This window comes from Haliaeetus leucocephalus, unplaced genomic scaffold (assembly GCF_000737465.1).
Source record: "Haliaeetus leucocephalus isolate CR32 unplaced genomic scaffold, Haliaeetus_leucocephalus-4.0 Scaffold656, whole genome shotgun sequence".
In the NCBI taxonomy this organism is placed as follows: Eukaryota; Metazoa; Chordata; class Aves; order Accipitriformes; family Accipitridae; genus Haliaeetus; species Haliaeetus leucocephalus.
Window position 1 is genome coordinate 16,953,957 of NW_010973092.1, and position 24,297 is coordinate 16,978,253.

The 24,297-nt window shown below is 48.4% G+C and overlaps 2 protein-coding genes across 2 annotated transcripts in view; one reads left to right on the forward strand and one right to left on the reverse strand.

Annotated features, from left to right (window-relative positions):
* Nucleotides 1-19,367, forward strand: part of RARS (arginyl-tRNA synthetase) — a 20,064-nt gene extending 697 nt beyond the window's left edge. Inside the window, exons 2-16 of the mRNA XM_010579250.1 lie at nucleotides 522-586; nucleotides 5,406-5,540; nucleotides 6,054-6,242; nucleotides 10,594-10,705; nucleotides 11,727-11,827; nucleotides 12,321-12,442; nucleotides 12,772-12,892; nucleotides 13,206-13,335; nucleotides 13,677-13,781; nucleotides 14,716-14,894; nucleotides 15,444-15,553; nucleotides 16,280-16,385; nucleotides 17,740-17,912; nucleotides 18,588-18,835; nucleotides 19,218-19,367. Of these exons, the coding sequence (XP_010577552.1) occupies nucleotides 522-586; nucleotides 5,406-5,540; nucleotides 6,054-6,242; nucleotides 10,594-10,705; nucleotides 11,727-11,827; nucleotides 12,321-12,442; nucleotides 12,772-12,892; nucleotides 13,206-13,335; nucleotides 13,677-13,781; nucleotides 14,716-14,894; nucleotides 15,444-15,553; nucleotides 16,280-16,385; nucleotides 17,740-17,912; nucleotides 18,588-18,835; nucleotides 19,218-19,327 (2,006 nt within the window). The 3' untranslated portion in view covers nucleotides 19,328-19,367. The remainder of the gene's footprint in view (nucleotides 1-521; nucleotides 587-5,405; nucleotides 5,541-6,053; nucleotides 6,243-10,593; nucleotides 10,706-11,726; nucleotides 11,828-12,320; nucleotides 12,443-12,771; nucleotides 12,893-13,205; nucleotides 13,336-13,676; nucleotides 13,782-14,715; nucleotides 14,895-15,443; nucleotides 15,554-16,279; nucleotides 16,386-17,739; nucleotides 17,913-18,587; nucleotides 18,836-19,217) is intronic.
* A 3,301-nt stretch (nucleotides 19,368-22,668) lies between these two features.
* Nucleotides 22,669-24,297, reverse strand: part of LOC104839130 (rho GTPase-activating protein 7-like) — a 43,419-nt gene continuing 41,790 nt past the window's right edge. Inside the window, 1 exon segment of the mRNA XM_010579251.1 lies at nucleotides 22,669-22,879. Within this exon segment, the coding sequence (XP_010577553.1) occupies nucleotides 22,669-22,879 (211 nt within the window).

Genomic DNA, 24,297 nt, shown 5'->3' on the forward strand with positions numbered 1-24,297 from the left:
GGGGGAGGCGTTGGAGGTCCCGGGGATCGCGGGGGGGGGCCGCAGGTGGCGGCTGAGCCCGCCGGGCAGGGGGCTGCGGCCGGGGGGGCTCCCCCGCTGGAAACTCACCGGAGCCTGGCGGGCGGGGCGGGTGTCGGCGGGGCTGGGCCGGTCTCGGACGGAAAGGCAGAAAGCGGGCGGGGACTGAAGCGCCTTCCTCGGCTTCTTTCGTTTCTCTTGAGGCAAAACGTGGTGCAAAAGCACCCTCTCGTCCCTGAGACCCTGTGTCGTGAGGTCAGGGCGTGTGGTTCAGCTCTTAGCGCTTTTCAGCGAGGCTGAGGGGTCAAGGTGAAATTCCGCAAAAAACTTCTGGAAAAAAAGCAGCAGGGAGCTGTCAAACACGGCTTGGTGTGTTACCACCCTCGTTCCTTGTGCTGGTCCTTTCGCTGGCCGCTCGCTGTGGCGGCCGTGCAAGGATCACCCTGCTGCCAGGCGAGGCGATGGGCAGGAAGGTCTCCTGTGCTCGGAAGGGCAGCCCTGAGCCCGGCGGGTCCTGGGAGCCCAGAGCAGCCAGGGAAGCGCTTTTAGAGGACCTCTTGGAGGGCAGGTATGCTAATGGCAGTCCTGGCTTTCTCACACAGCGTTATTGCAACCATAAGGTGCTTTGGGTTAGGAAAAAAGACAGTGACAACCCTTTCCCTTTGCAGTGGCTGTAGTAATAATAAACAAATTGGACTGCCAAATCTATCCTAGCCAATGAGTGGTATTGACAGTAGAGCACAGAGGCAGCTCTAAGAAAACTCTTGAATCCTACAGGTTAACTTCTCCTATGTTGCCCCAAGAACACGTTAGTGAGAGATTCTGGACATGTGGCTTGTGGTTTTTTGGCTACCGTACACATGTGTTCTGGAGCAACTTTGCGGTACGTTTTCTACTCAGAATTCAAACATACGGTAGGCGCCACCGTAAAATACTGAGATAATAAATCTGGCTGTTGAATCTCTGCAACTCCTTTTTGCCTTTGTTTTTGCATTTCTCCTTTGTAGCTGCTCAGAAGAGGAAGTGCATCTCGGGTACTGTGGCAAGCTGGTTCTCCCTTTGCTGTCACTGCTGTCTGGTCTTTAGTCCATAAACAAATTCCAGTCACTCTGAAGCAAAGCAAGAGGGACAGTGTTCAGCTCTTTAATTCCAGGAGGCTAACGGAGGCCATGTGGAATTACTGAGCCTGAATCTACCTGTCACCTCACTGCCAGCCATGTGCTCCCTGGTGCCAGCTCCAGCACGCCCTGGAGCCCGTTGTGAGCCGGCTGGCAGGAGTCATTAGCTTTTCAGGAAAATAACCCAACAAAGAGTGTGTGCTGAGTTATTGCACTGAGCTGGCTCAGCAAAGGCTTGGCAAAGTAGTAGCAGAGATACAAAGTGTGCAGGAAGCAAGAAGGAGGGAAGGAAGAGACATGCTGTGACCCCTTTGCCATGCTTTCTCAGGCCATTTTCTCTCTTTATTTTGTTTAAATGTGATGGAGAAAAGCACTACCAATTTAAAGTCCAGAGACAGAGGCTTATGTAAGTTTCATGTTAATTCAGAGGGGTCCTTAGAAGACATTCTTATGTGCTAAGGGAAAATGTAAGGATTATTTTGGTCCTATTGAAAAAGCTGTAGTTTTCTTGTATTCACAGGTGAGGGGAAGATTTCTAGCACTCAGCTGACCAAAGAGCCCTTGGAGATGTCAGCATGGCCTCATGTAATTCCCGCAGCTTCTCGTGAGGTGGTCATCAGGTATGACCCTTTACTGACAAGTTGTGATATGTCCAGGGCTGTGCAGGCAGAATAATCCAGGGGGTGACACTTTATGTCCTGAACAGCAGCTTTTTCCTTCCTTTTCCTAGTCACGTGTTTTATAGATCAGAGGTGTATTGATGGTGTCTCCTTTCCTCACTTGGATAGTACTGTGAGAGAGGAGTTACAAGGGGTATCTGTAGTTTAACGTAGTAGTTTGTTTTTCAGAAAGAATTTAGAATTTATAGTAACCCTTTAGTAACATCCAGCATTCATAGATGATTTGCTAGAGAATTAGCTTTATCACAGGTTGCTGTGATAAGGGGCATTTATAACGTGCAAACGTCTAAAGGCCTTTTTCCAGGCGAGCTTGGCAACAAGACCCATAAAGATCATTGAGTGCAACTCCCTGCTCCGTGTAGGGCTGCCTAAAACTGAACCATATGACTAAGAGTGTCATCCAGACACTCCTTGAACTCTGAGACGCCTGGTGCTGTGACCGCTTCTTGGGGAGCCTGTTCCAGTGACACACCACCCTCTCGGTGAAGAACCTTTTCCTAATGTCCCACGTGAACTTCCCCTGATGCAGCTTCATTCCGTTTCCTGGTGTCCTATTGCTGATCACCAGAGAGGGGGGGAGGGGTCGTGAGTGGCGTTCCCCTCCTGACTGGCCCATGAACCAGGGTGCCCTTGTTGCCAGTTCTGGAGCTGTTAGCTGTACTCAGCTGTGCGGCTGTCCCAGCCCAGCTGCTGTGATCTTAACCCCATCGATTCTGGAACTCAGTGTAATCATTGCTGAGTTCAGGCTTTTCTGCTAGGTGGTTTTGAATGAAGAGTTCATTTCATCATCTGTGTTAGCTGTTGATGAGCACAAAAAAGGAGATTTAAATGGCGGCAGCAGCAATATTGGGGTAGGCAGCTAGGCCAACATGGTGAAACCTTTTGCTTTCAGTTCACACTCAAGTTAACATAGGGACTGCTACTGAAACTCTCTGAAGAAGAGGAGCACAAAACATGATAGGAAAACGTGACAGTCTGGGCTGACACATTGGGCTTGGTCAAACCTGGAATGGGGCCAGCCTGAATGCCTCCTATCTGCAGGTGTCTGTGCTGTGAATTTGCTGGTTTGGTGCAGTCATGGGAAAGAAGTAGATGAGACTTAATGAACTATGTCATTGCTTTAGAGCTTTTTACCTCCTGGCTACATCCAAGCAATTAGGATACTAATTGTCACCCTAGTTTTGTGTGGGAAAAACTGTTCGGGCCAGATGTCTGCCCCAGGGGTCGGTGATTCCCAGGAACCCTTGTTCTGGGTTCTGGCCGTGCACGTGGATAAACCCCTTTCCTCATCCTCTCTTGTAGTTTACCGATGTGGAAAGAAGTTCCAGTAAGATACTGGTCATCTCGCCTCCTGCGAGTCTTAACTTGGGTGACAAGAGGTATCTGTGATTATGGAGAAAAATCCAAATACAATTTCTGTTCTGTAAAGTTTGCCAACGGTACTGAAATATCTCAGTGGCTATAGCTTTGGGGGATTCTTTTAATGCAGAAGGAACATGTGTGAGCTGCTTCGTGGCTCAGATATGTAGTGATTTTAATTTCAAAAGCAGAATGCAAATTTCTGGATCTGGACAATGTTTGTCCTCAATGCAAAACTCTCCTAAGGGTCTTGCTAACCTGTCCTGAAGCTGGTGGCTTTGCTAGAGAGAAGGTGATACTGGGTGGACACAGAATTTACGGAAAATGTGATATTAAGAGTAGAAGATATCTTTGTGCTTTCTTAAAGCATACGTCACTGCTCCAATGTTCCTTTAAGTCAGTTTATAGCAATAACAATTCCTTAAACTTACAGTGAAACAACTGTAAAACAATGCAATGAAATCTCTCTTGCGCTATTTTAAACTTGAAGTTCAGTCTGAAAGTCTTTCAAATGGGTCTGTAAGTTATATGAAATGCTACCAAGTCAGGCCAGTAAGAAAAGTTGAAAATAAAAAAAAAAAATATATTTTTTCTGTTGGTTATATGGGAGAAGGTATGTGTATGTATGTGAGAAAAAACCAGCCTGATTTGGAGGGGTGATCTGCCTTGGGTTAAAAAAAGAATTAATAGGCTGCAAAAGGAAAAGCTGCAGTGGACTATTTGAAGTGAGTTATTTTTGAGCTACAGCTGTGCTGTTCAATGATTTTAGTTGGCTAAGTGCCAAACCAGAGATTTTGATAAAGGTATTTTTTCTCAAAGTCGTGTTCTTCACATCTGAACCTGCAGGAAGCATCCTCTTCTCCTGCAGCAGAGGAGACGGTGAGGCTGTAAAAAAAGTGTGCTGGAAGCTGAAGCACAAATGAAGAATGACCTCAAAAGTACTGATTTTCAGATTGGTCCACAAATAGGCCGATCTTAAGATTGTTTTGGCTCAGCTTAGGTTTTTTGAACATCTGCAGTTAGTTATAGTGGCACTTGTTGGATCTGTTATTCAGGTGGCCATATAAAACCAGGAAATTTGATGGCCCATTTTTTTACCTTAATTAAATATTCTGATTGTTTCAAGAGCAGCAAAGTAAATGAGCCCTTTTTGATAAGGTTTGGTGGCCTATTTGACTACAGTAGTGGCCTGAGCTGCCTCCTGCTATGGGAGTTCTAGTAGAGGAGAGCCTAAATGAGTCTGATGAGGGGCTGGCAAGCCAGGGTGGGGAGTGCTCGCTGCCTCTTCCAGCTGCCTCTCCCTCCATAGCAGCATTTGAGTCACTTAAATTTTCAGTAGCTTCCAAACTTCCATTTGTGAGCCAGGTTTGTGGCTGACGGGCACAAAGCCTATTACAGGAGAGGACAAGAGATGGACAACAGAGATGAAGTTTCAGATACTTCAGGGGGTGGGATGAGGAAAATTACTGCTCCTTGTGGCAGCCTCCAGCCATTGGGCTAAGACTGCCTGTTGAAGCATTTGCCTGTGTCCCAGGCTGTGAAGTCTGGAGGGGCATGGGGAAGCATAGGGAAGTTTGTTTATTTGGAGCACAGAGGTCCACCTGAAATTCCTGATTGCTCCTGAATGCCTTACGTCAGTTTTAAGGGAGAAGCCACGCTGGAGGTAGGGAAGGAAAGGTTGTGTGGCAAGGTGAAAGTGAGCACACGCTGCAGAAAAGGCCCTGTCACTTCCCCTACGAAGCAGCACGCTGTACTTAGTGGCATTTCTGTCTCCAATTGGTGTTTGAGCTTGCTGGAATTGCATGAGTGATTGTGGTTTCATCCTCTGGAAGAGAAACTGTGGCCTGTGAGATGGTGCAACTGGCTGAAGGAGGCTTTAGAGAATTTTGAGTCAAATCATTTGACATCTTTATTAGATTAAAAAAGCTGGAGAAAGTGCTTATTTTGGGAATATATTTTATTAGCATGACCTGTTGTCTGTCTTGCACTTTTGTCTTGATATTAGTGAGATTATTATCGCATTGACTTACTAAGAATGTTTCAGGATCCCTGGTTTTGACACAAATAGAAACCACCTTTAAACATTAATTGTTTGGAATTATTCAACTTATATGTCGTTGCTGTTACTTTTATGAGGCAAAACTAGAACTGTATCTGAGATCTTGTAGCTCCTCGCCTTCTGTCCCCCCAGTCCAAGAATTACTGTGTGACAATTTAATTTGCTTTTCAGGAAAACGAGATCAAGTTGTTAACTGCAGAAATTGAGCGTCTGAAGAACTTTGGATGCTTGGGAGTCTCCCCGAGTCTGGAAGGGTTGCGAGACGAAAACGCAAAACTTAAGTATCGGTTAAATTTCCTTCAAAAGGTAAGGGAATAAAGAATTAATGCTGTAGCATGTGGGTTTTGTTCTCATTAAGACAAGCTAAATAAATGATGTCAGTTTGTTACAGCTAGTGATGTGTGACAGCATGCTCACTCTGCATTCTGACGCCTTAATTGTTGGTGGCACATCAGATATTTCTTGGTTCCTTAAACAGAAACCTACTTTATGAAAAATGTGCGTAGGTTAATAAGCCCACACCGCCAAGTCTTGGCTAGTCATGTAACGGGCAGCCCAGCCGAGGTCTCTACCAGGATCACTGACAAAGGTGTGGGAAGTAATGCAGCCCTGCATTCAGGGGAAGTGTTTGTGCTGCAAGGTTCAAAGGGAAAAGCAGCTCTTGAATCACTTGATTTTTATGTTGCATATGTTGCTCCTGTGCCTAGAGGTGTCAGCCCAATCTGTCAGCCATCCTTTGCCAGGCAGCCAAGGAAAAAAGGAGGATGTAACGGCTCCTCAGATGTTGTGAATTTAGCCTTCTGGATTTTGTTTTTTCAGAGCCTTCAGGAGGAAAGAAGTAAAACAGCAAAAAGCATGATTAATATCAACACCTGTCTTCAGGAGATCTTTGGAGCTGCTATTCAGGCTGCCTACCCAGATTTAGAAAACCCTCCATTAGTGGTGACGCCAAGTCAGCAGCCCAAATTTGGGGATTACCAGTGTAACAGCGCCATGGGCATAACACAGGTAAATCCAAACAATCTTACAAAGAGGAAAAAAAAAATGGGGATGTTGTCTGTTGGAAGCTAAGTGGTAGACAACACAGTGAGAGTTGCAATATTGGACCTGTTTCAGGCTTGTTGCAGGCCTCTGGGCTACGAATTCAGTGAGTGTCTAACAGCATTTTAAGGGAAGCATCGGCCTTCACAGAGTAGACTTTTAAACCTCTGTTTAGATGGCTGGTATGAGAGAGTTACGTGTGTGTCACACAGAAGAACTGCTCAGTTCATGGCATCTAAATCAAATCAGGATTTCAGTGCTGCATTGATTTACTAATGATGTGCAATTAACTACCAATTAGTGAGCTATATGTTTGGAACTAATATCAGCAAAACAATAAATCACAATTCTGGACAGTTACAAAATGTTGATAAACACCTACAGATCTCTAAATACTCTTCTGTAATGCCAGAAAAGTATAATGTCCCCACACACATTCGCACAGAGTTCTGTGTGCGCCCCCCCTTTCTTGCAGGGCAGGTGGGTTACAAACACGCGCCCTGTCTCTGGGAGTGCGGGTTCCCCTTGCTGCCCACACCTTCTGTTGGGGTGGGTGCTGCAGCTTCTTGCCACCCACCGATGCACACAGCAGTGAGAAGGGGCCCAGGCGCTCCCCTCTGCGCCCGGCTGGGGCACGGGTCCCTGCGTGCTGCGTCCTCAACTGCCCTCTGCGACCTCCGGTGCGGGCCACTGGCGGCAGCTGGCAGCAGGGGTCATTGTCGGGCCTGCGCACCTTGTCACAGTGTCCAGCCAGGTGTAGACGACTGCTCAGGCACTGTCCTTCTTGCTGCTCCGACTCCTTTGTTTCAAAAATGTGTCCTGGTTTCAGCTGGGATAGAGTTAATCATCTTCCTGGTGGCTTGTACAGTGCTGTGTTTTGAGTTCAGTATGGAAGAATGTTGATAACACTGATGTTTTCAGTCGTTGCTAAGTAGTGTTTAGTCTAAAGTCAAGGATTTTTCAGCTTCTCATGCTCAGCCAGTGAGAAAGCTTGGAGGGGCACAAGAAGCTGGCACAGGACACAGCCAGGGCAGCTGACCCAAAGTGGCCAACGGGGGATTCCATACCATGGGACGTCACATCTAGTATAGAAACTGGCAGGGGGATCGCCGCTCGGGGACTAACTGGGCATCGATCGGCAGGGGGGCACAACTGCACTGTGCATCATTTGTACATTCCAATCCTTTTATTATTACTGTTGTCATTTTATTAGTGTTATCATTATCATTATTAGTTTCTTCTTTTCTGTTCTATTAAACCGTTCTTATCTCAACCCACAAGTTTTACATCTTTTCCTGATTTTCTCCCCCATCCCACTAGGTGGGAGGGGGTGAGTGAGCGGCTGCGTGGTGCTTAGTTGCTGGCTGGGGTTAAACCACGACAAAGTGTCTTGTTAATTCCCTGGTTACAGCCAAATTTGGCTGATTGTTGTTGTGTTCCTTTAAGCATTTTCAGTCTTGTGACAAATGCTCTTTCAGACAGATTTGAGGGCGCCATTCCGCACACTTTTTGTGCTCATGTTCCTATCTTATTGGGTGTTGTTATCCAAGCATTTGCTGAGGGTTGGCTGTGTGGGTGATCCCACATCTATGGTTGGTGGCATCACTATTTTCTTTTAATTGAGCCAAAGGCAGGAAACATGGGGCTTTTGTTACGATGTTCTGATCTTGGAGGTTTTCAGGCAACTGTAGGAATGGTTCCACTTTACAGAACACCTGTTAAGTGTGTGGAAAGGAAGGAGTGAGGGCTTTTTTTAACCTGGCTAGTATCAACAGTTTCTTTGAAAATTATGGCACTCCTGCTTTCTGGAAGGTATTTGGCCGAGGAGGACCCAAACAGAATGAATGACGCTTCAGGAGTTGCTCAGTGGGCTGGGACTGTGCTGAAGTAAAACCGGGAGGTGGGGGAGAAAGAAGGTAGTGCATTCTAGCTTAGGTGCTAAAGCACCCAAGCTTTCAATGCACTGATGCCTTTGAGTGAATAGGTAGACTCTTTGTAATTACAGATCTTTTATTTTGCAATCTCAACAGAAGCAACTTGTTTTGTTTTTCTTGTTTTGAGGGGGTTTTTTAAGTGTTCTGTTGTCAATTCACCTTTATTAATCTATTAGACTGGTAATTTTGACCTCTAGCTTGCATCAACACACGTGAAATTCTACTCTCCCAGGTTGTCATCTGCAGCCACTGTGTCTGTTGTCCTGCTACAATGAGTTTGACTCCCGGGCAGCATCGATACGTGCCAGCCAGCAGGCTCCTGGTCTGAAGTGCCAAGGCGGAAACAGCCCTCACAAATATGCGTCGTCTTCCCTTGGTCTCGTTAGCATATTGTGACTGGGCTCCAGCCAGAGGAGCACCCTGGGTGACTGCGCTGACATGGGCTTTCAGAGCTTTGCCATTTTTTTGACCGCTGCTTTACCCCAATTAAGTCGCGGTTGGGATTCTCGAGCAGTCCTGGCTTCTCAGTGTTGACGTTGTTCACATAACTCAGTGTCTGAACGGTCCCCTTCAAGCCAGGGTTTCAAGTTCCAGATTGTCAGCTGTACTGGTGAATAAGGGTTCCTAGTATTGGGCTTGGCTGTAGAGTTTGTTCCCTGGAAAGGTACGCCATGTGAGCTGGGCCTGAGCTTGGCAATACTCGCACATGCAGCATACTCAGAGCGTATCGGCACAGCGGAGCCAGGGGATGCGGTTCAGTCATTTCCCTCTGAGAGCAGCAGGTTATGTACTTTCCGTCGGCCTGAGTTTTAGGGATTTGACTGTGGTGTGCGTCTCCTGTGCAGAGCTGAAACACCGGTCACCCTGACTGCCAGAGGAGCAGGAGGTGCCCTGACTCGCAGGCAGCACCGGTACGTGCCAGGCAGCAACCTCTCCCTGCAGTGCCCCGATGTGGAAACAGCCCTCACAAATGCATATTGTTTCCCCGGGAGCTCGTTAGCATATTAATGCCTGGGGTTTGAGCCAGGAGCTCTGCTTGCTCCTTAGAGTAACAGGAGTAGGTCACTGTTTCTGGAATGATTCAGGTAGCATGCCTGTAATCTGGTATAACATGCCCGTAATCTGGTTTTGCGTTTATTTTTCCTGTAGTTTGCACTTTGAGTAGCATTAAAGGCTAAGGAGGTTTTCTTTTCTTGCCTATTCTAAGCCTTTACCATCTTGTAAGGATCCTGTTATGATCAACAGTATGGCAGGTTAAACAGGAAGCTGAAACTTAAGTAGAAGTCACATTTTGCAGCAGACTGCAAGTGAGCAAATACAAGCAGTAGTGAGTATGAGTTCTGAGTTGACAGAGAGGTACGTGCTCTTTGTGGCCCCGATGGGAGTGAGGTGATAGATTATTTTCAAACACTTCACAGTAAGAATGGAGAATCATGTGCTCGGAAACAAATAGTTGTGGTAATTTTATGCAGTGTGAATGTAGTGTTCTGCAAGGGACAGGTTGGGCTAGCTCACAGAACCCTCCTAAAGGGTGTTTTAGTAAGACTTGCAAAAAGCTATGTGAGAAGGTGCTTTGGGAATGGAGAGAGAAACTGTGGAGTTGGACTAGACAATCTTTGAAGATCCTTTCCAGCCCAAACCATTCTGATGCTATCATTGTATGTGAACTTGCATCGTGCTACTTGAGTTCCTCACAGTGGGCCATTTATGTCTGGAGGGAGAAGGAGAGCTACTTTACCAGCAGTTTTTCTGATGCTCTTTCAAGAAGATTGGGCAGTGTTAGGATTATCTTTGGTTGCTTGGGTTGTTGGATTTTATTTATTTATTTAGTAAGTTTGAGTCTAAAGTGGGACTGCAGGCAGTTTGCTTTGGATGCTCTTAATCATAAATCAGCAGTCCTGTTTTGAAACCACACTCAGCATCTACAGTAGGCACAGTTCGAAACTTCAAATATGAATGCTGGTAGAGCTGAGGATACCCGTGAGACTGATGAACAGGATTTTGAAGCAATGTGAAGGATTGTGCTAGCTATGTTGATCTTTAAAGAGTTTGTCCCTTTTACTAGCTTAGGGAAATACAAATTTGCAAACCACTTGACAGGTTTTGAAAAATAGCTGGGAAGATTTTCTTCTGACATAAGAACTACCCTTTAATTGCCCTTAGCAGAAAGGAGTGAACGTGTTGGGTCTAGTTAAGACTTCTGCTGTGTGGAGAGAGCTGAGGTAATCTGTAAAATTTGCTAGAGATATTTTTGTTTGTGTGTCTCTGCATTATGAAGCTAAAGGATCATGAGGATTTTTTAATGTCGCAGTATCTATGCTTTCTGCACTCTGTAGAATGTTTTGGATGATTGAATTCTACTTGGTCTTTTTGTTGTGTTTCAGATACTGCTCAAAACCAAGGAACAGAAGGTTAGCCCGAGAGAAATCGCTGAGAAAATATCAAAAAATATTCCTGCCAACGAATGCATTGAGAAGGTTGAAATTGCCGGTCCTGGTAAGATAGTTTCATGTTACACCCTTTGTATGTTTTAATGCTGATGGGGTGATTTTATACTGGATGGTGATCAGGGAAGCTGAGTTGAGTTCAACTAATTTGTGATTTAAAACTGCAATTACAAGGAGAATTAGCCACTTCTGTCTTGGTGAGCTTTGTAGCCCTCAGACTTGTGCAGCAGCAGCAAATCTACCTCTGTATTAGAATTGGCAAGTGCAATCCTGAGCCCTTTAATTAGCAGTTTTTCCACTGATCCTTAAGGGACCAGCTTTTCCCCTTCAAATATTGGTGATGGGTATCAGGCCACAATCATGAAATCACAGCAAAAATCAATATGCCCTTCTCACTGTTGCTTGCATGATGAGGAGACCTTGTCCTCTCAGCACTGAGGTGCTGGAGTAGCATGGAGGTTATTAATTGCTGCATCTGTTTTGTCTGTGTGACCCAGGAAGAAATACAAGGGCTCATATTCCTTAGGGCTTCAGCATAAACACAAAAATCACACGGCACAGCCCTTCGAGTGCTTGGGCAGAAGCTTGTTCATTAGCTCTGTGAAGCAGGAGAAGTAAAACAGTGTCGTCCCACAAGCATGGATTATCCCAGGTGAAACTATATGTTTTAGGATATTAATTTAAAAAAAAAGGAGACAAAGCAGGATTTGGTTTTGCATTCTGCAAACCCTGGCAAGTTTATTTATTTTCTCATAAAAAAGTGTTTTTATAAATTCACCTTTGAGTGACAGTGTGCAAAAAGGAGTTACGTCAGTGGACTAGCTTGCAGCATCTAAGTCCTGCAGTAAAAGCCATAGTGGTGTGAAACAGACTCCTGTAATCTGGGAACAGAAATTGTCTTCTAGTGACAGCTTTGTTGTCCTGTCACTGAAAAATTTGTTTTGTCAAGCTAACTTCATATGCTCTTGTCTTTGATGCGTGGAAACAGAAATCCAAGGGGGAAGGAAACAAAAAGTGGTTTGAGGCACTTCTGCAACCCCAGCACTCATTGCTGGTTTTCTCCTCTAAAGGTTTTATCAATGTCCACTTGAGAAAGGATTTTGTGTCAAAGCAGCTGAGCAGTTTATTGATGAATGGAGTTCAACCACCAGCTGTTGGCAAAAGGAAAAAGGTACGGCAGTAAGCGCATAGGCATCCTGCTCCCGCATAGATGAAACGTGCCGGACTGCAGGAGCTTTGAAATTCCCCCCTGAAGCGATTTGTTGAGCAGTGTTGAGTCAGCTGGTTGTTAGAGCAGAGTCAATGCAATAGGACTTACGGAGTGGGGGCCGTGGGATAGGCTGCCCGTACCTGGTGTGTCTCTGGTGGGTGAGGAACGGGGCTCCGCAGGGACAGCATGTTGTGCCAAGGTCAGCCTGGGAGTGATCCCTGACCCTCTGCTGGGCGGGTGCGGCAGAGCGCCAGGCTGGAAGCCTGCTCTGATGTCCACCGCTGCCGCTGGGCCTTCTCTGTTGCTGTGTGCTGTCGGCAGCACAGGGTGTGGGGGTCCGCAGAGGGGGGCCTTGTTCCCCCCTATCCCCACCCCAACAAAACACAAATTAAACATGGGGTGTGGTCATGACCGCTGCCTTTTATCCATTTTTTCCTTTGGTACTGTGTCTAAGGTGGTGGTGGATTTTTCATCCCCTAACATTGCAAAGGAGATGCATGTTGGCCACCTGCGGTCTACCATCATTGGAGAAAGTATGTGCCGACTGTTTGAATTTGCAGGTTATGATGTTTTGAGGTGAGCGTTGATTTTTGGGTGCAGTGGGCTTGTTTGGCTAAATTTACGCAATACCTGTCTCTGTGCTTTGGTCTGTATTGGTCTTTGTTTATAAGCACATAACAAATAATCCTTTACGTGTAGTAAGATACTAACCCGAGCAAGTGTAGCAGGGTTAGGAATCAAGATGGGCACCAGCTTCATTGCAGTGAAACTGGGGGGGGCTTGCCTGGTTTTGGTTTCTGATATTATGTGTGTTTCTTCCTTTAGAATATATATTTTTAAAATGTCTGTATTTGAAAGCATATGTTTGAGAAATCATTATTATCGTGCTCTTTGATTGCCTCAAGGTTAAACCATTTAGGAGATTGGGGCACCCAGTTTGGAATGCTCATTGCTCACCTCCAAGACAAATTTCCGGACTACTTAACTGTTTCTCCTCCCATTGGGGATCTCCAAGCTTTTTACAAGGTATTTGTAGCAAATAAATGTGATATTTATGTCAACATCTGAAAAGCAGATTGAGGAGCTTTACAAATTGCAGCATAGTTTTGGAGAAACAGAAGAACTGAATCACTGTTAATAGATTATTGCAATAACCTGCCACTGGGTATGAACTGCAGTATTTCGTATTGAGTTGTCTGCATGGGGCACGATCAAAGGACTTTGTAAGCATGCTGCCTCTCTGTCTTTTGAGATGAGCACGCTTGGACAGCCTGTCATGAATGTTAGCATGTTTCAGGGGAGAAAGTGGTGCCGTTTCATGTGGTGTGTTTTACCGTAGGAATCCAAGAGGAGGTTTGACACAGAGGAGGAATTTAAGAAACGTGCCTACCAATGTGTGGTGCTGCTGCAGAGCAAAAACCCAGACTTCATTAAAGCGTGGGAGCTGATCTGTGACGTGTCACGGAAAGGTGACTTTGCCAGATTTGGAAACATGTCTCAGCAGTAGAACAGTGTAGCTTTCCTCACCTTTACGTCTGAGTCCATGCTCTAGTTTTCTTTTTAAAATCACTGCTGCACTGCTATGAGAAGCTTAAAGAAAATAGCCAATACAGCCAAAGTACTGGCCTATCTGTGGAGGCTTTCAGCAAAACCTTTTGTCTCCCGAGTCCAGTCTGATTCCTAGTCTGATGGCTTGACCAAGAGATGGAAAATGTCTTTAGGAACTTGCTATGCCCATTGGTAAGCGTATGCCACTAATTCTCACTGTGTGCACTTAATGGAAGTATTTTGTTGTGTTTCCCTCCTCAAGAGTTCCAGAAAATCTACAACTGCTTGGACATCACACTCATAGAGAGAGGGGAATCGTTCTACCATGAGATGATGAAAGACATTGTGAAAGAATTTGAAGATAAAGGTGAGGCTTTTGGTCTCAGAGTCAGAAATTCTGCAGCTGTCAGGATGAGCGACGTAACCTCACTCTATTCAGCGAGGCTTAGGACTGATGTTTTTCAAGTTGCATGTTCCCCACCCTTGCTCTTAGCCACATTTCCTGAGTGGATCTTCTGTGTTACTTCCTCACAGAGAAGCATTAGCAGAATTGATTTTTACAAGTATTATTCCAGAAAGCTTGAATCTTTCTTGCTGACACCAAAAGCAGTTTGTTGGTGATATTTGTAGGCAATAGCATGAGGAGCTACTGAAATTTATTGTATCCTTAGTAAATAGTCAAGGAGCAATATATGACAGACTTCACAGTCTTAGTGTTGTGACTGTATGAGAACTTTTGAGAAATCTGTGTGAAGACAGTGGCATTTTTGGATCATGTTGACATTGAGACTGGCAAGAAGCCAAATGGAGAGTAACAAGTCTCTGGTTTTATGGGTTCCTGTCTGGATTTGGCAGTTCTTGAGTCTCACCATCTGAAGTGTTCTGACTAGTCTTATCTCTGAAAGACTTTGTGCTAAGTCTTCGCTGCATCTCTGTAGAGTTTCTGTTGCCTTTAATGTCATGCTTTGTGATGTTGTTTTTGTGGCTGTAAAGGTGGATCTGGATGCTAGCGACAGGAGTTTTTAAGTCCAATTAGGTCTTTTCTGGTAAGGCCAGATCTGTATAGATCTGCTTCCTTGTGCATAATCTTGAGCTCTGGAGGCGCAGTACAGAATGCGACTTGGATGGCAAGGGAGTTCTCATTTAGGGTTTTTTGTATTTTGAGCCATTAATTAGTTGATAATGTGAGTGCATGGCCTTTTCTTTCTGGTAGCATCTGGGAAGGGAAGTGTTTCTGCCTGTGCTGGCCCACAAACCTCCCTATGCAATATGACACAGAATGTTTTCCATTGCTTTTCTAGGATTTGTCCAGGTTGATGATGGCCGCAAGATCGTGTTTGTCCCAGGTTTCCCTGTCCCATTGACGATCATGAAATCAGACGGAGGTTACACATATGACACATCTGACTTAGCTGCTCTTAAACACAGGCTGTGCGAAGAGAAGGCTGATATCCTTATTTATGTTGTCGATAGCGGCCAGGTGAGTAAGACAACCTCTGCTGTTGCTGCTGATACAGATCATCATAAAGTGTGTTAAATGACAGATGCAACAGTAACGTAGGCAGAATGCTGTAGGGTTTTCAGTGTGGTTGGTATTATTTACTCTTGTCCTTATTGGTGTAATGGTGAATCTAGTTTGGTGGCTGGCAGTCTCCATGAAGAGCCCCTAGAACCGATTGATTAGGGAGAGACCCACTTACCACTGGAGGTGTGTGAAGCCTAGATCTCAACAGATGAGTCTGGAATGAGATTTGTACTGCTTATAGCTGGGTCTGTCCTTACCTGAGGAAATGCAAGGTTGTCAGCTCCGTATCTGAGCAGTGATGGGAATTTGCCAGTTGCTGCTTCTGTAAGCCAGGAAAACTCTTTGAAAGCTTGACCTTTCTGAAGTGGAATTTGTTTGTGGAGCTAGAAACATTTTAAGTCTCATTGTGAAAGCAGCACTGTGAAGGTGATAAAGCTGGGAAGAAAATTTCCTGGAGTACCTGGAGGAGTGGGTTAAGAACCAGTTGGTATTTGTTCCTTGCAGTCGGTGCATTTACAAACAGTGTTTGCAGCTGGACAGATGATTGGCTGGTACGATCCCAAAGTAACCAGAGTGGCCCATGCCGCATTCGGAGTGGTGCTGGGAGAAGACAAGTAAGTCTTTGGATGTAGATTTTCCTCTGTGTGTGCTCTGAAGAGGATGTTTGAGTGAATGCAGAAGACTTGCTCTTGTTTGTTGACAAGTATGTATGTGGTATGCCAAAAAAAACCCAAAACCTAAAGCACTGCATCCCATGCTGTTATTCGTAACTGTGACGTTTCATTGTGTGTCCTGGGTCCTTGATCCACATAGTCAGTGGTGCTGTGGTCAGGTTCCCTCCTGGGCCTGGCTTCTGCCTGGCATTTGGGGAGGGGCACTGGTAGAATGTGCAGTGGAAGCTGACGTGAATACTGGGAGATGGCAACGGTAAAGGCCATGATTTCCATTATTGTCTACCTGCTCGGGGCAGATGAAATGAATGTTTGGGAAGAGAACCTCTGTGTCCTGGTCTGCAAGCCAGGTCCTTGTGCTCCAGAGTTGTTCTTGTGTCTCTGTGAAGGTGTGACTAAACCAACGTGCTCTGACGGTCACGTGCCATTACAGTCTGGGTGGTCTTGCTGTAGCTTTGTTATAAAAGTAAAGGTGACTTGCTGGGCTGGGCAGGGGTCTGGCACTGGTATTGTGTCCTGCCTCATGTCTGGAACTGGGACGGTTCTAACTGTTGGAGCCTTCCTGGTCACCCCTCCCAGCCACCCGATGGGTGTTACCCAAGGTTCCCAAGTTTTGTGGGAGTATTTTGCCTCTTTAGGCAGGGGGTCATTTTGGCTGTGTTGTTTCAGGAAGAAGTTCAAAACTCGTTCAGGGGATACAGTGCGTCTCATAGACCTGCTGGAAGAAGGGCTGAAAAGAGCCATGGACAAGCTGAAAGACAAGGAACGGGACAAGGTAGTTGTGACAAATTGCTTATCTTTCCTGAGAACTTCCCAGATTTGTTCACAGACTTGTGGTTTCCGCATTCTGGATGTGACCTGAGAATATGGACACTGCCAAACTGCCCAGGAGATGCCGTGGGTTGTGTACACAATCAGTGTTGTTATTTGGTAGCATGTCACGGGGAAAGAAGAGCATCCCTGAGTACACAGCAGTGAGAAAATGTGAGCTGCAGGCAGCATGCTGGCCTCTGGTTCGTACTGCAGAGCTTTTCGAGGACGGGGGAGGAGAACTGGGCCTGGCAGGGTAGCTGGCCTTGCAGGTACCATCAGGTCTCACTGGTGTGATGGCAACAGTGGTGACCCCCCCAGGATGCAGGAGGTGGTGGCAGAATATGCTGGGCTAGCAGTGACTTCTGGTGATGGACGGCTGGGGATCTGCAGGGGGCTTTGGCATCAGGTTTCACCCTTTCCTTTGGAGGCTGAGTTTGCTGGAAGCCCTTTGCTTAATGAGATTTCTGTCTGTCTTGGACCCTGATGGCCTGGAGAGAAGATGGAATGGAACAGATGGACCAAACTCTGCCCAAGCGCTGTGTGAGGCAGTGGAATTGGGAAGTGCAGCTCCTTGGTGCTGTGCAGTGTAGGGTGAAAGGTCTCTTTTTAAACAGGAACACAAGGAAAGTACAGGAAAAAAACACCTTGAAAATCTCCCAAGGGCTCATATGAGTCAGACACAAGGTGCTTTGCCATGCTGACAGGGCGCTGTTCCACCAGAGAGGGGTTTTGTGAGTGTTTGGACTGCCCAAAATGCTCTATAAGGGTAGGAGGGCCAAGTGTTTGTTATGTGTACGTGCAATTTGTAAGAAGCAGGAGCACAGTATGATCGTCAAACCTCTATGGCATCATGGGGCACAGAAGTCCTGCAGGCCTTCAGGAGTAGAGTGAGTCAGCCTTAACCTTGGCAGGCTGCAGTGCCATTTGATGGCAGGAGAAGTGAGGGGTGGATATGGGGTATCTGGTGTCTTGAGGTGGAAAAGTGGGTGTGAGCCTTTCACTGAGCACCACGTGGGTAACACCCCCTCAGCAGCCAGCGCTTTCCCCTTGAGGCATACTGAGTGGCCAAGGCTGCGTGTTGCAGTTTGTAGTGCCAATGTAGCATTCTTCCTCCTGACTGTTACCTGTTTTGAAATTGCAACAGGTCCTCATGGCAGAAGAGCTGAAAGCTGCCCAGACATCAGTCGCTTTTGGATGTATTAAATATGCCCTGTTTTGAAATTGCAACAGGTCCTCACGGCAGAAGAGCTGAAAGCTGCCCAGACATCAGTCGCTTTTGGATGTATTAAATATGCCCTGTTTTGAAATTGCAACAGGTCCTCACGGCAGAAGAGCTGAAAGCTGCCCAGACATCAGTCGCTTTTGGATGTATTAAATATGCAGATCTCTCCCACAACAGACTAAACGATTACGTATTCTCCTTTGACAAGATGCTGGATGACCGAGGAAACACAGCTGCGTATTTGCTGTACGCCTTCACACGGATCAGGTAGTTTGAGCGTGCAGGGAGTTGCTTGGAGTTGGTCTGTGATGCTCTCTGCATCTTTGTCACAGAGGGAGATGTGGGGAAAGGGGTGACTTAATTGCGTCAGTGCTGTTGGGTGTAGTTGGTAAGAGAAGGCAGCTACACGGCTATGTACCATAGGCAAAATTTTATTTGTCATTGGAAATGGTGTCCTCTGCTATCTGAAACAGGGCTCCTCGGTGCGACACGCACCCCGGCCCTTTAGCTAGCAGGGCGGGAACTGTGGGAGTTTCTGGTAATTCCATTAGAGGACTTAGGTGGTCAGAGAGGGGTGAGCCTGCGTTCCAGCAGCTGCTCACCTTGGGTGTCACCATGCCCCACACAATTTTTCTGGCACCGAGCCCTGGTTTGCTTGGCAGCATCAGCTGTCCTTGCCGACACACGTGCCCAGAGCACATCCCTCCCTGTTCCGCTCCAGTGCCCTGTTGGATCGCTCTGAGGGCAGTGCCTCCCCATGCATTCCCAGGGCTGGTTGCTGTCTACTGGCCTGGTAACCCAGGACTGGGCAAGTGAGGAGGTCAGCGGGTGGCCAGTGCTAGCTCTGAGACAAGCCAGACATGTGACCAACTTGCAGGCTGGCCCTCAGGCAGGTTGAGCAGTGGGACCCTCACAAGCAGACTGTGTTTTGGACCATTTCAGGGCTATTGCTCGCCTGGCCAATATTGATGAGCAGATGCTGCGGAAGGCAGCCAGGGAGGAGGTGCTCATCCTTGACCATGAGAAGGAGTGGAAACTGGGCAAGTGCATCCTGAGGTTCCCTGAGATCCTGCAGAAGATCCTGGAGGACTTGTTATTGCACACGCTCTGTGACTACCTTTACGAGCTGGCCACCACCTTCACCGAGTTCTACGACAACTGCTACTGCGTTGAGAAGGACAGGCAGAGTGGTGAGTGTTGCCCTAGGGGTACTGTGTGTGCCTGTGTCACATACCATGGTACAGGCAATGTGCAGGGGGGTTTCCCTGCGCTGGGAAGGCCGTAATCACACTACTTGCTGCTGCAGAACAAGTGTTGTCCATGGGGGAGGACTGAAGGTGGCTGGCACAGCCTGCGTCGTCATCTGCACGTGAGCAGGAAGGTTGAGTAAAGAGTTGTGAGCAGCCCAGCCAGGTACCTGAAAACAAAAGGGCTGGTCAGTCTGCCTGGCTTGGGGAGAACAGGAGGGAGCTCAGCCCCAAGGCCAGGTTGTGGGTGGATGGGGTTCCCCTGGGGAAGGCAGTGTTAGTTGTTCTGAGCAGCTGCTCCAGCTCCTGTGTTGGTGTTTTGCAGGCCAGATTGTGAAGGTGAACATGTGGAGGCTGCTGCTGTGTGAAGCCACTGCCACCGTCATGGCCAAAGGATTCGACATCCTGGGGATTAAGCCTGTGCAGAGGATGTAGCTGTTCTCTGTGGAGTGACAATAAAGGGACGAAACAACTGGATGTGTCTGTGTCTGTTGGGGTGGGGTTGTGGTAAGGGAAGATGCTCTAGGGGAGCAGCACCTCCTTAGGAGAGAAAGGGAAGAAGGAAGGAAAGGAGGGGGGCAGGGAGGAAGGAAAGTAAGAAAAAGAGAGAACAGGAGCATGGCTTCAGAAGCTGCAGGTACAGAGGCAGACAAGAGGGGTCATGGGCACAGCTCAGAGCAATGCTCTGTGCAGGAACAAAACCCCATAGGCCCATGCCCAGGGCTGCTCTGCTTCAGTCTGCAGAGTTTAAGGACTGAACTCAGAACACCCAAGAGCACCTCCAGGAAACCCTCCAACCACAGCATAGTCACCCACACTCCCAGAGCCAACCTTACTCTCATGACTCCCACCATCCTCTTTACCTTATTTGCCAGGTGTGAACAGGTCACCCAGCTTTTGATATCATCTCTGGCATCCCTCAGCAGAGCACAGAGCTCTCAAGGGAGCCAAGCAGTCTCATCCCAGCCCAGCAGTGCAAGGCCCCGGCGCTCAGGATGCTTGTTTCATGGAAGTTGGCAGTGACCAAGGCAACAGTCAAGTACCTGCAAAAGAGACTGAACATCATACTCAAGGACTGAACCTTAATGTAACACACCAGGGAGGTGTGAAACAACACATGCTTACCAGGACAGTGGAGTACAGGCTGTGGGGTGTACCACCTACAAGCAAACACATCCACATCAGTGCCCTGTGCAGGTGGCTTGTACCAGCCCTCAAAAAAGGGGTGGCTTCCGAGTGCCTCTCAGAGGACAGCAGTGTTAGGCTGCATGTGGGGGGGAGCAGCACCATCAGCTGCCAGCAGTGCTGGTGTAGGCAGGCAGGCAGCAATTTTACCTGGAGGCACAGGAAGCCCAGGGGAGGAGCAGCTCAATTAACTATGTTCCGTCAGAGGAAGACACAAGGGAAATGCCTTTCCCTGCAGCAGCAATGTTTTGAATCCCTACAGAGTCGGCAAACCTCTTTGCAGGGTGCATATTGATCTCAAGTAACCGCGAGGCCAACTACAAGGCAGTGGGCCATGGCTCCTGCCTTTGCTTTGGGATTTGCTGGAAGCTGTGCTGTGCAAGGTAAAGCAGCATAGAAATGAGGCTTTGCTACCATTAGAGAGTAAGTGTTGCACTTGATTTAGGTGCTCACTGACATATGCATGCTTGTGCATAGATACGTAGCGATACAAAAAATACGTGTATCTATTTACCTGATGTCCTAGGTTCTTTCCTATATAGACAGTCGGGGGGAAGGCTCGGCTATGACAGCTAGACAGTGCCTAGCACCTATTGTGCACAGATCTGGCACTTAAACAAGCACACGCCTGTGCAAACATGCACTCCTGAGCACTGGCTGAACAATGCCCACAAACAAAAACCAGACCTAGCTCTGGTGCCACGCTAGCAGCATGACAGCCCTATGTGCTGGGGGCTTCACCAACTGCCCAAACCACGTGCTGTTGCTACCTGTCCATCTCCTGTGTGCGCACCGGTGTCGTGGCCATGCCCTCCCTCCTCCCAAGGCTGGACCAGGCGCAGGCAGGAGGCCAGGCTCCTCCGGAGCACCCCACCGTGGGGTCAGGGAGCAGCAGGGAACAGCTGCTCCGGGGCTGCGATGCTGAGCACAGTCCCATGGGGTAGGGCTGGGCAGCGCCGCAGCAGCCAGAGCCCTGTCCCACCGTACCTGAGGGAGACGCAGTGGCGTGGCGACCAACCGAGAGTCCCAGTCGCAGGGGCTGAGGCCAAGCCAGGCAGGGTCAGGTTCGGTGGTGGTAACAGCATCAGCTGCAGTCCAGTGACGGCCACGGTGACCAGGCAGGGCCAAGCGTCAGAGTCCAGGTCTGGGTCCAGAGCACCGGGTGCGTGTCCAGGCACGGGCATGGCTGAGGCAGGCCGCCCCGCGGAGCTGCCTGCGGCCCCTCCTCAAGGTCACCAGCAGAAGGGGGACAGCCCTCTCCGGGCAGTCCCCGAGTCTCGGCACCAAATCCTTGCCCTGGCAGGGGGCACACGAGCCAGGGCCCTGGCACCCCTCAGTGAGGGGCCGCCCCACAGCTCGCAGGCCTGGCATCAGCAGCACTTCTTGTGAAGCGCCCTGGTCCTAGCAGGAGTGTGCAGGATGGTGGTGGGTCCGAGGGCAGATCAGAGTCCCTGTGGGGCTATTTTGGGGGGACCACACAGCCAGGGATGGGACCAGCTCCCATATTTGCCAGGGCTGACTTGTAGGATGCGAGGCAGGCATCAGGGCACCCCAAGGGGCCTCAGGGCCAGGCAGAGGGGTTCAGGCCACTGTTGAGGAAATGGGGACCCACGGTTGGGCTGGGGGTGGAGGGGGTCACTTAGGAGCCCTGGCCAGGTTGGGGACTGATGCCATGGAGAGATCGGACCCCAGGCTGGGCTGGGCTGGGGGGGCAGTGGGTGTCACTCAGGAGCAAGGGACTGGCTGGGGTGGGGTCAGTGCTGGGGAGAGCCCTGGGGCAGGGCCGTGTGTCAGTTCAGGGGAGCCATGGGACAGCCGCCCCGGCCCAGCCGTGGTGCCTGAGCGGAACGTGGGAAGGCCCGAGCTGACTGTCGGGGTGCACCAAGGGCTGGCGGCTCCCAAGGGAAAGGGGCCAGGAGTCAAGTGGGATAACGGGGCTGGCACAGCAGCCACCCAGTCCCACAGTACCTGAGCCGGGCCAGAGGTGGCAGCCAGGGTCAGCCAAGAGTCCAGATCATCAGACACATCCATGGTGATGCGGTCCGAGGTTGTGCCAGGAAGGTGAGTCAGCAAGGGAGGTCAGGATCAGGTCCAGTGACAGCAACCAGGGTCAGCCACAGTCTAGTGATCGCCAGGCAAGTCCATAATGATGAGGAAAGGCCGAGGTCAAGCCGGGAAGTCAGTCTGTGGGTCAAGGTCCAGGTCCAGATTACTGGGGTCCATGGCTATGCACAGGCATGGCTGTCATGCCGGCCAGGCCCCAGCAGCAAAACCTCAACTTCAACCCGCTCCTACAAGAAGGGATAGTCAGCCCTGGCCAGGGCCTCCCTGCAAGAGCGTATGGCAGCCTCTGCCCCACAGGTACTCTCTTAAGTTGGCCCTAAGCCCAGGGAGTCAAACCCCCATAGCAGCTGGGGGATGGAGAGGGAAATGGAGAAACGCTCTCAAAGCTCTTACAAATAGTTGTGGTAAAATCTGCAATGACATTAATTTTCTCTGTACTGGAGTCAGCAGGACTCACACCTATTAGAGGCTCAGAGAAACAGCTGGGCTAGCAGGGACCTCTGCAGGGCTCTGGCCCAAACTGCTGCTCAAAGCAGGCCACCTACACCAGGCTGCTCAGGGCCTTGGCCAGTGTGGGAACACCCCTTACGCCACTCCATGCTTTTGCTTTGCTACAGCAAGTGACATACCTGGAAGAGTCTGTTGCACTCCATTATCATATGGGCCAAGCCCTGCGTTGCTGCCAGGTTCTCACTCAGCTCCCTCTGGTCTGGTTTCCCCAAGCTGCACTTCCTCTGACTAGATCTATGGAGAGGAAAAGGCAAAAGCAAGATGCTGTGAACCACAAGTACAACGTGCCCACTCGGCTGGCCTGCCTGGGGGCTGGAAACCAGCAGCTTCAGCAAAAACACACTGTTGAAGGACCCTTATGTGCCATGTAGGAGCTCGTTACATTACATTACTGCAGCAAGGTCCATAGACAGTGTTCCCTCCCAGCACATCCTGAAAGTGCCTGGGGCAGTACTGACCAGTACTAACATATGCCCAAGAAAGGCAACTCAAGGCTTTTTATTCCCCAAACACATCATCACACACTTGGCCAAAGACAGCAATGACCCCAAACTGATTTGTGTGTAGCCTTCAAATATCAAGCTCCTTTGATACCCTGCAAAGCCCATGCAGAACCTTTTAAATCCTTTGGCCCAAATCACACCAAATGTTTCAAAAACAGTCCCTGCTTTTAATTCATAATCATTATATGACATCATTAATCCTTGCTTCTGATACTTTTATCTATGTGCATTCCTGCCAAATGGCTTGAAAATTGGGTGGAAGATAAAGAGTCCTCAGCCCTGCTCCTCAAAGTCAGACCTGTCAGCTCCTACCCTTTGAAGTTGGAACCCTGCACTATGGCATTAATGCCCAGTTACAAAAAAGCTAAAGCTTCAAAGCATCCCGGCTTCTAAACAGTGACAACAAAGAGAAAACTCAGTTTCTATTCTTGGTCCTAGTATTTGAAAGTAATGTTTATGTAAACCAAAGAGGTACAACGCTCAAAGTATGACTCCCAGGAGCTCAAACACAAGTGCAATCCAGGAAGGACCTGCTGCCACTACAGCTCCATCGCATCCCCACCTGCCCTTGCAATGACCACATGGCTCCCTGGCCACATGCTGGCTCAGCCCAGGGATAGCTGGGCAGCCCTAGGCTCTAGTTACGCTTAGGCATTTTCAGATGCTTTGTGCCATTCAAAAGAGAAGTCCTTAGTGTTTTCTTTCCTCTCTGTGCTAATCACAGCCTGCATTATTATCCTGAAAGATGCCAATAGCACATCTGACAGCTTCTGCTTTGGAACTAGTCCTCATCTTTAGATCCATATGCGAAGTGATGAACTCCCTACTCTGATGGGTGCATAATGTTTCCATCAAAAAGTCAGCTGTCCTCTTCTACCCTGATACGTGTCTGTCCATAGCAGGAGCATGGAGTAAAGCAAACAGCCCTGCCTCAGGAGACCAGATAAGGCATGAATGCTCTCAGAGATTATTTGTCTACTTTGGCCCAAGGGCACCTTCCTCCCTGCACGTACAAACAGGGGATATTATGCAACCCAGATACTTATTAAGATAAATTTACAGAATCCCTGTGGCTTGGTTTGGCAGGAACGATCCCCTTATCACCCAGCAGAGCTAGTGCCAGCAACTGCTACAATCTGCCAG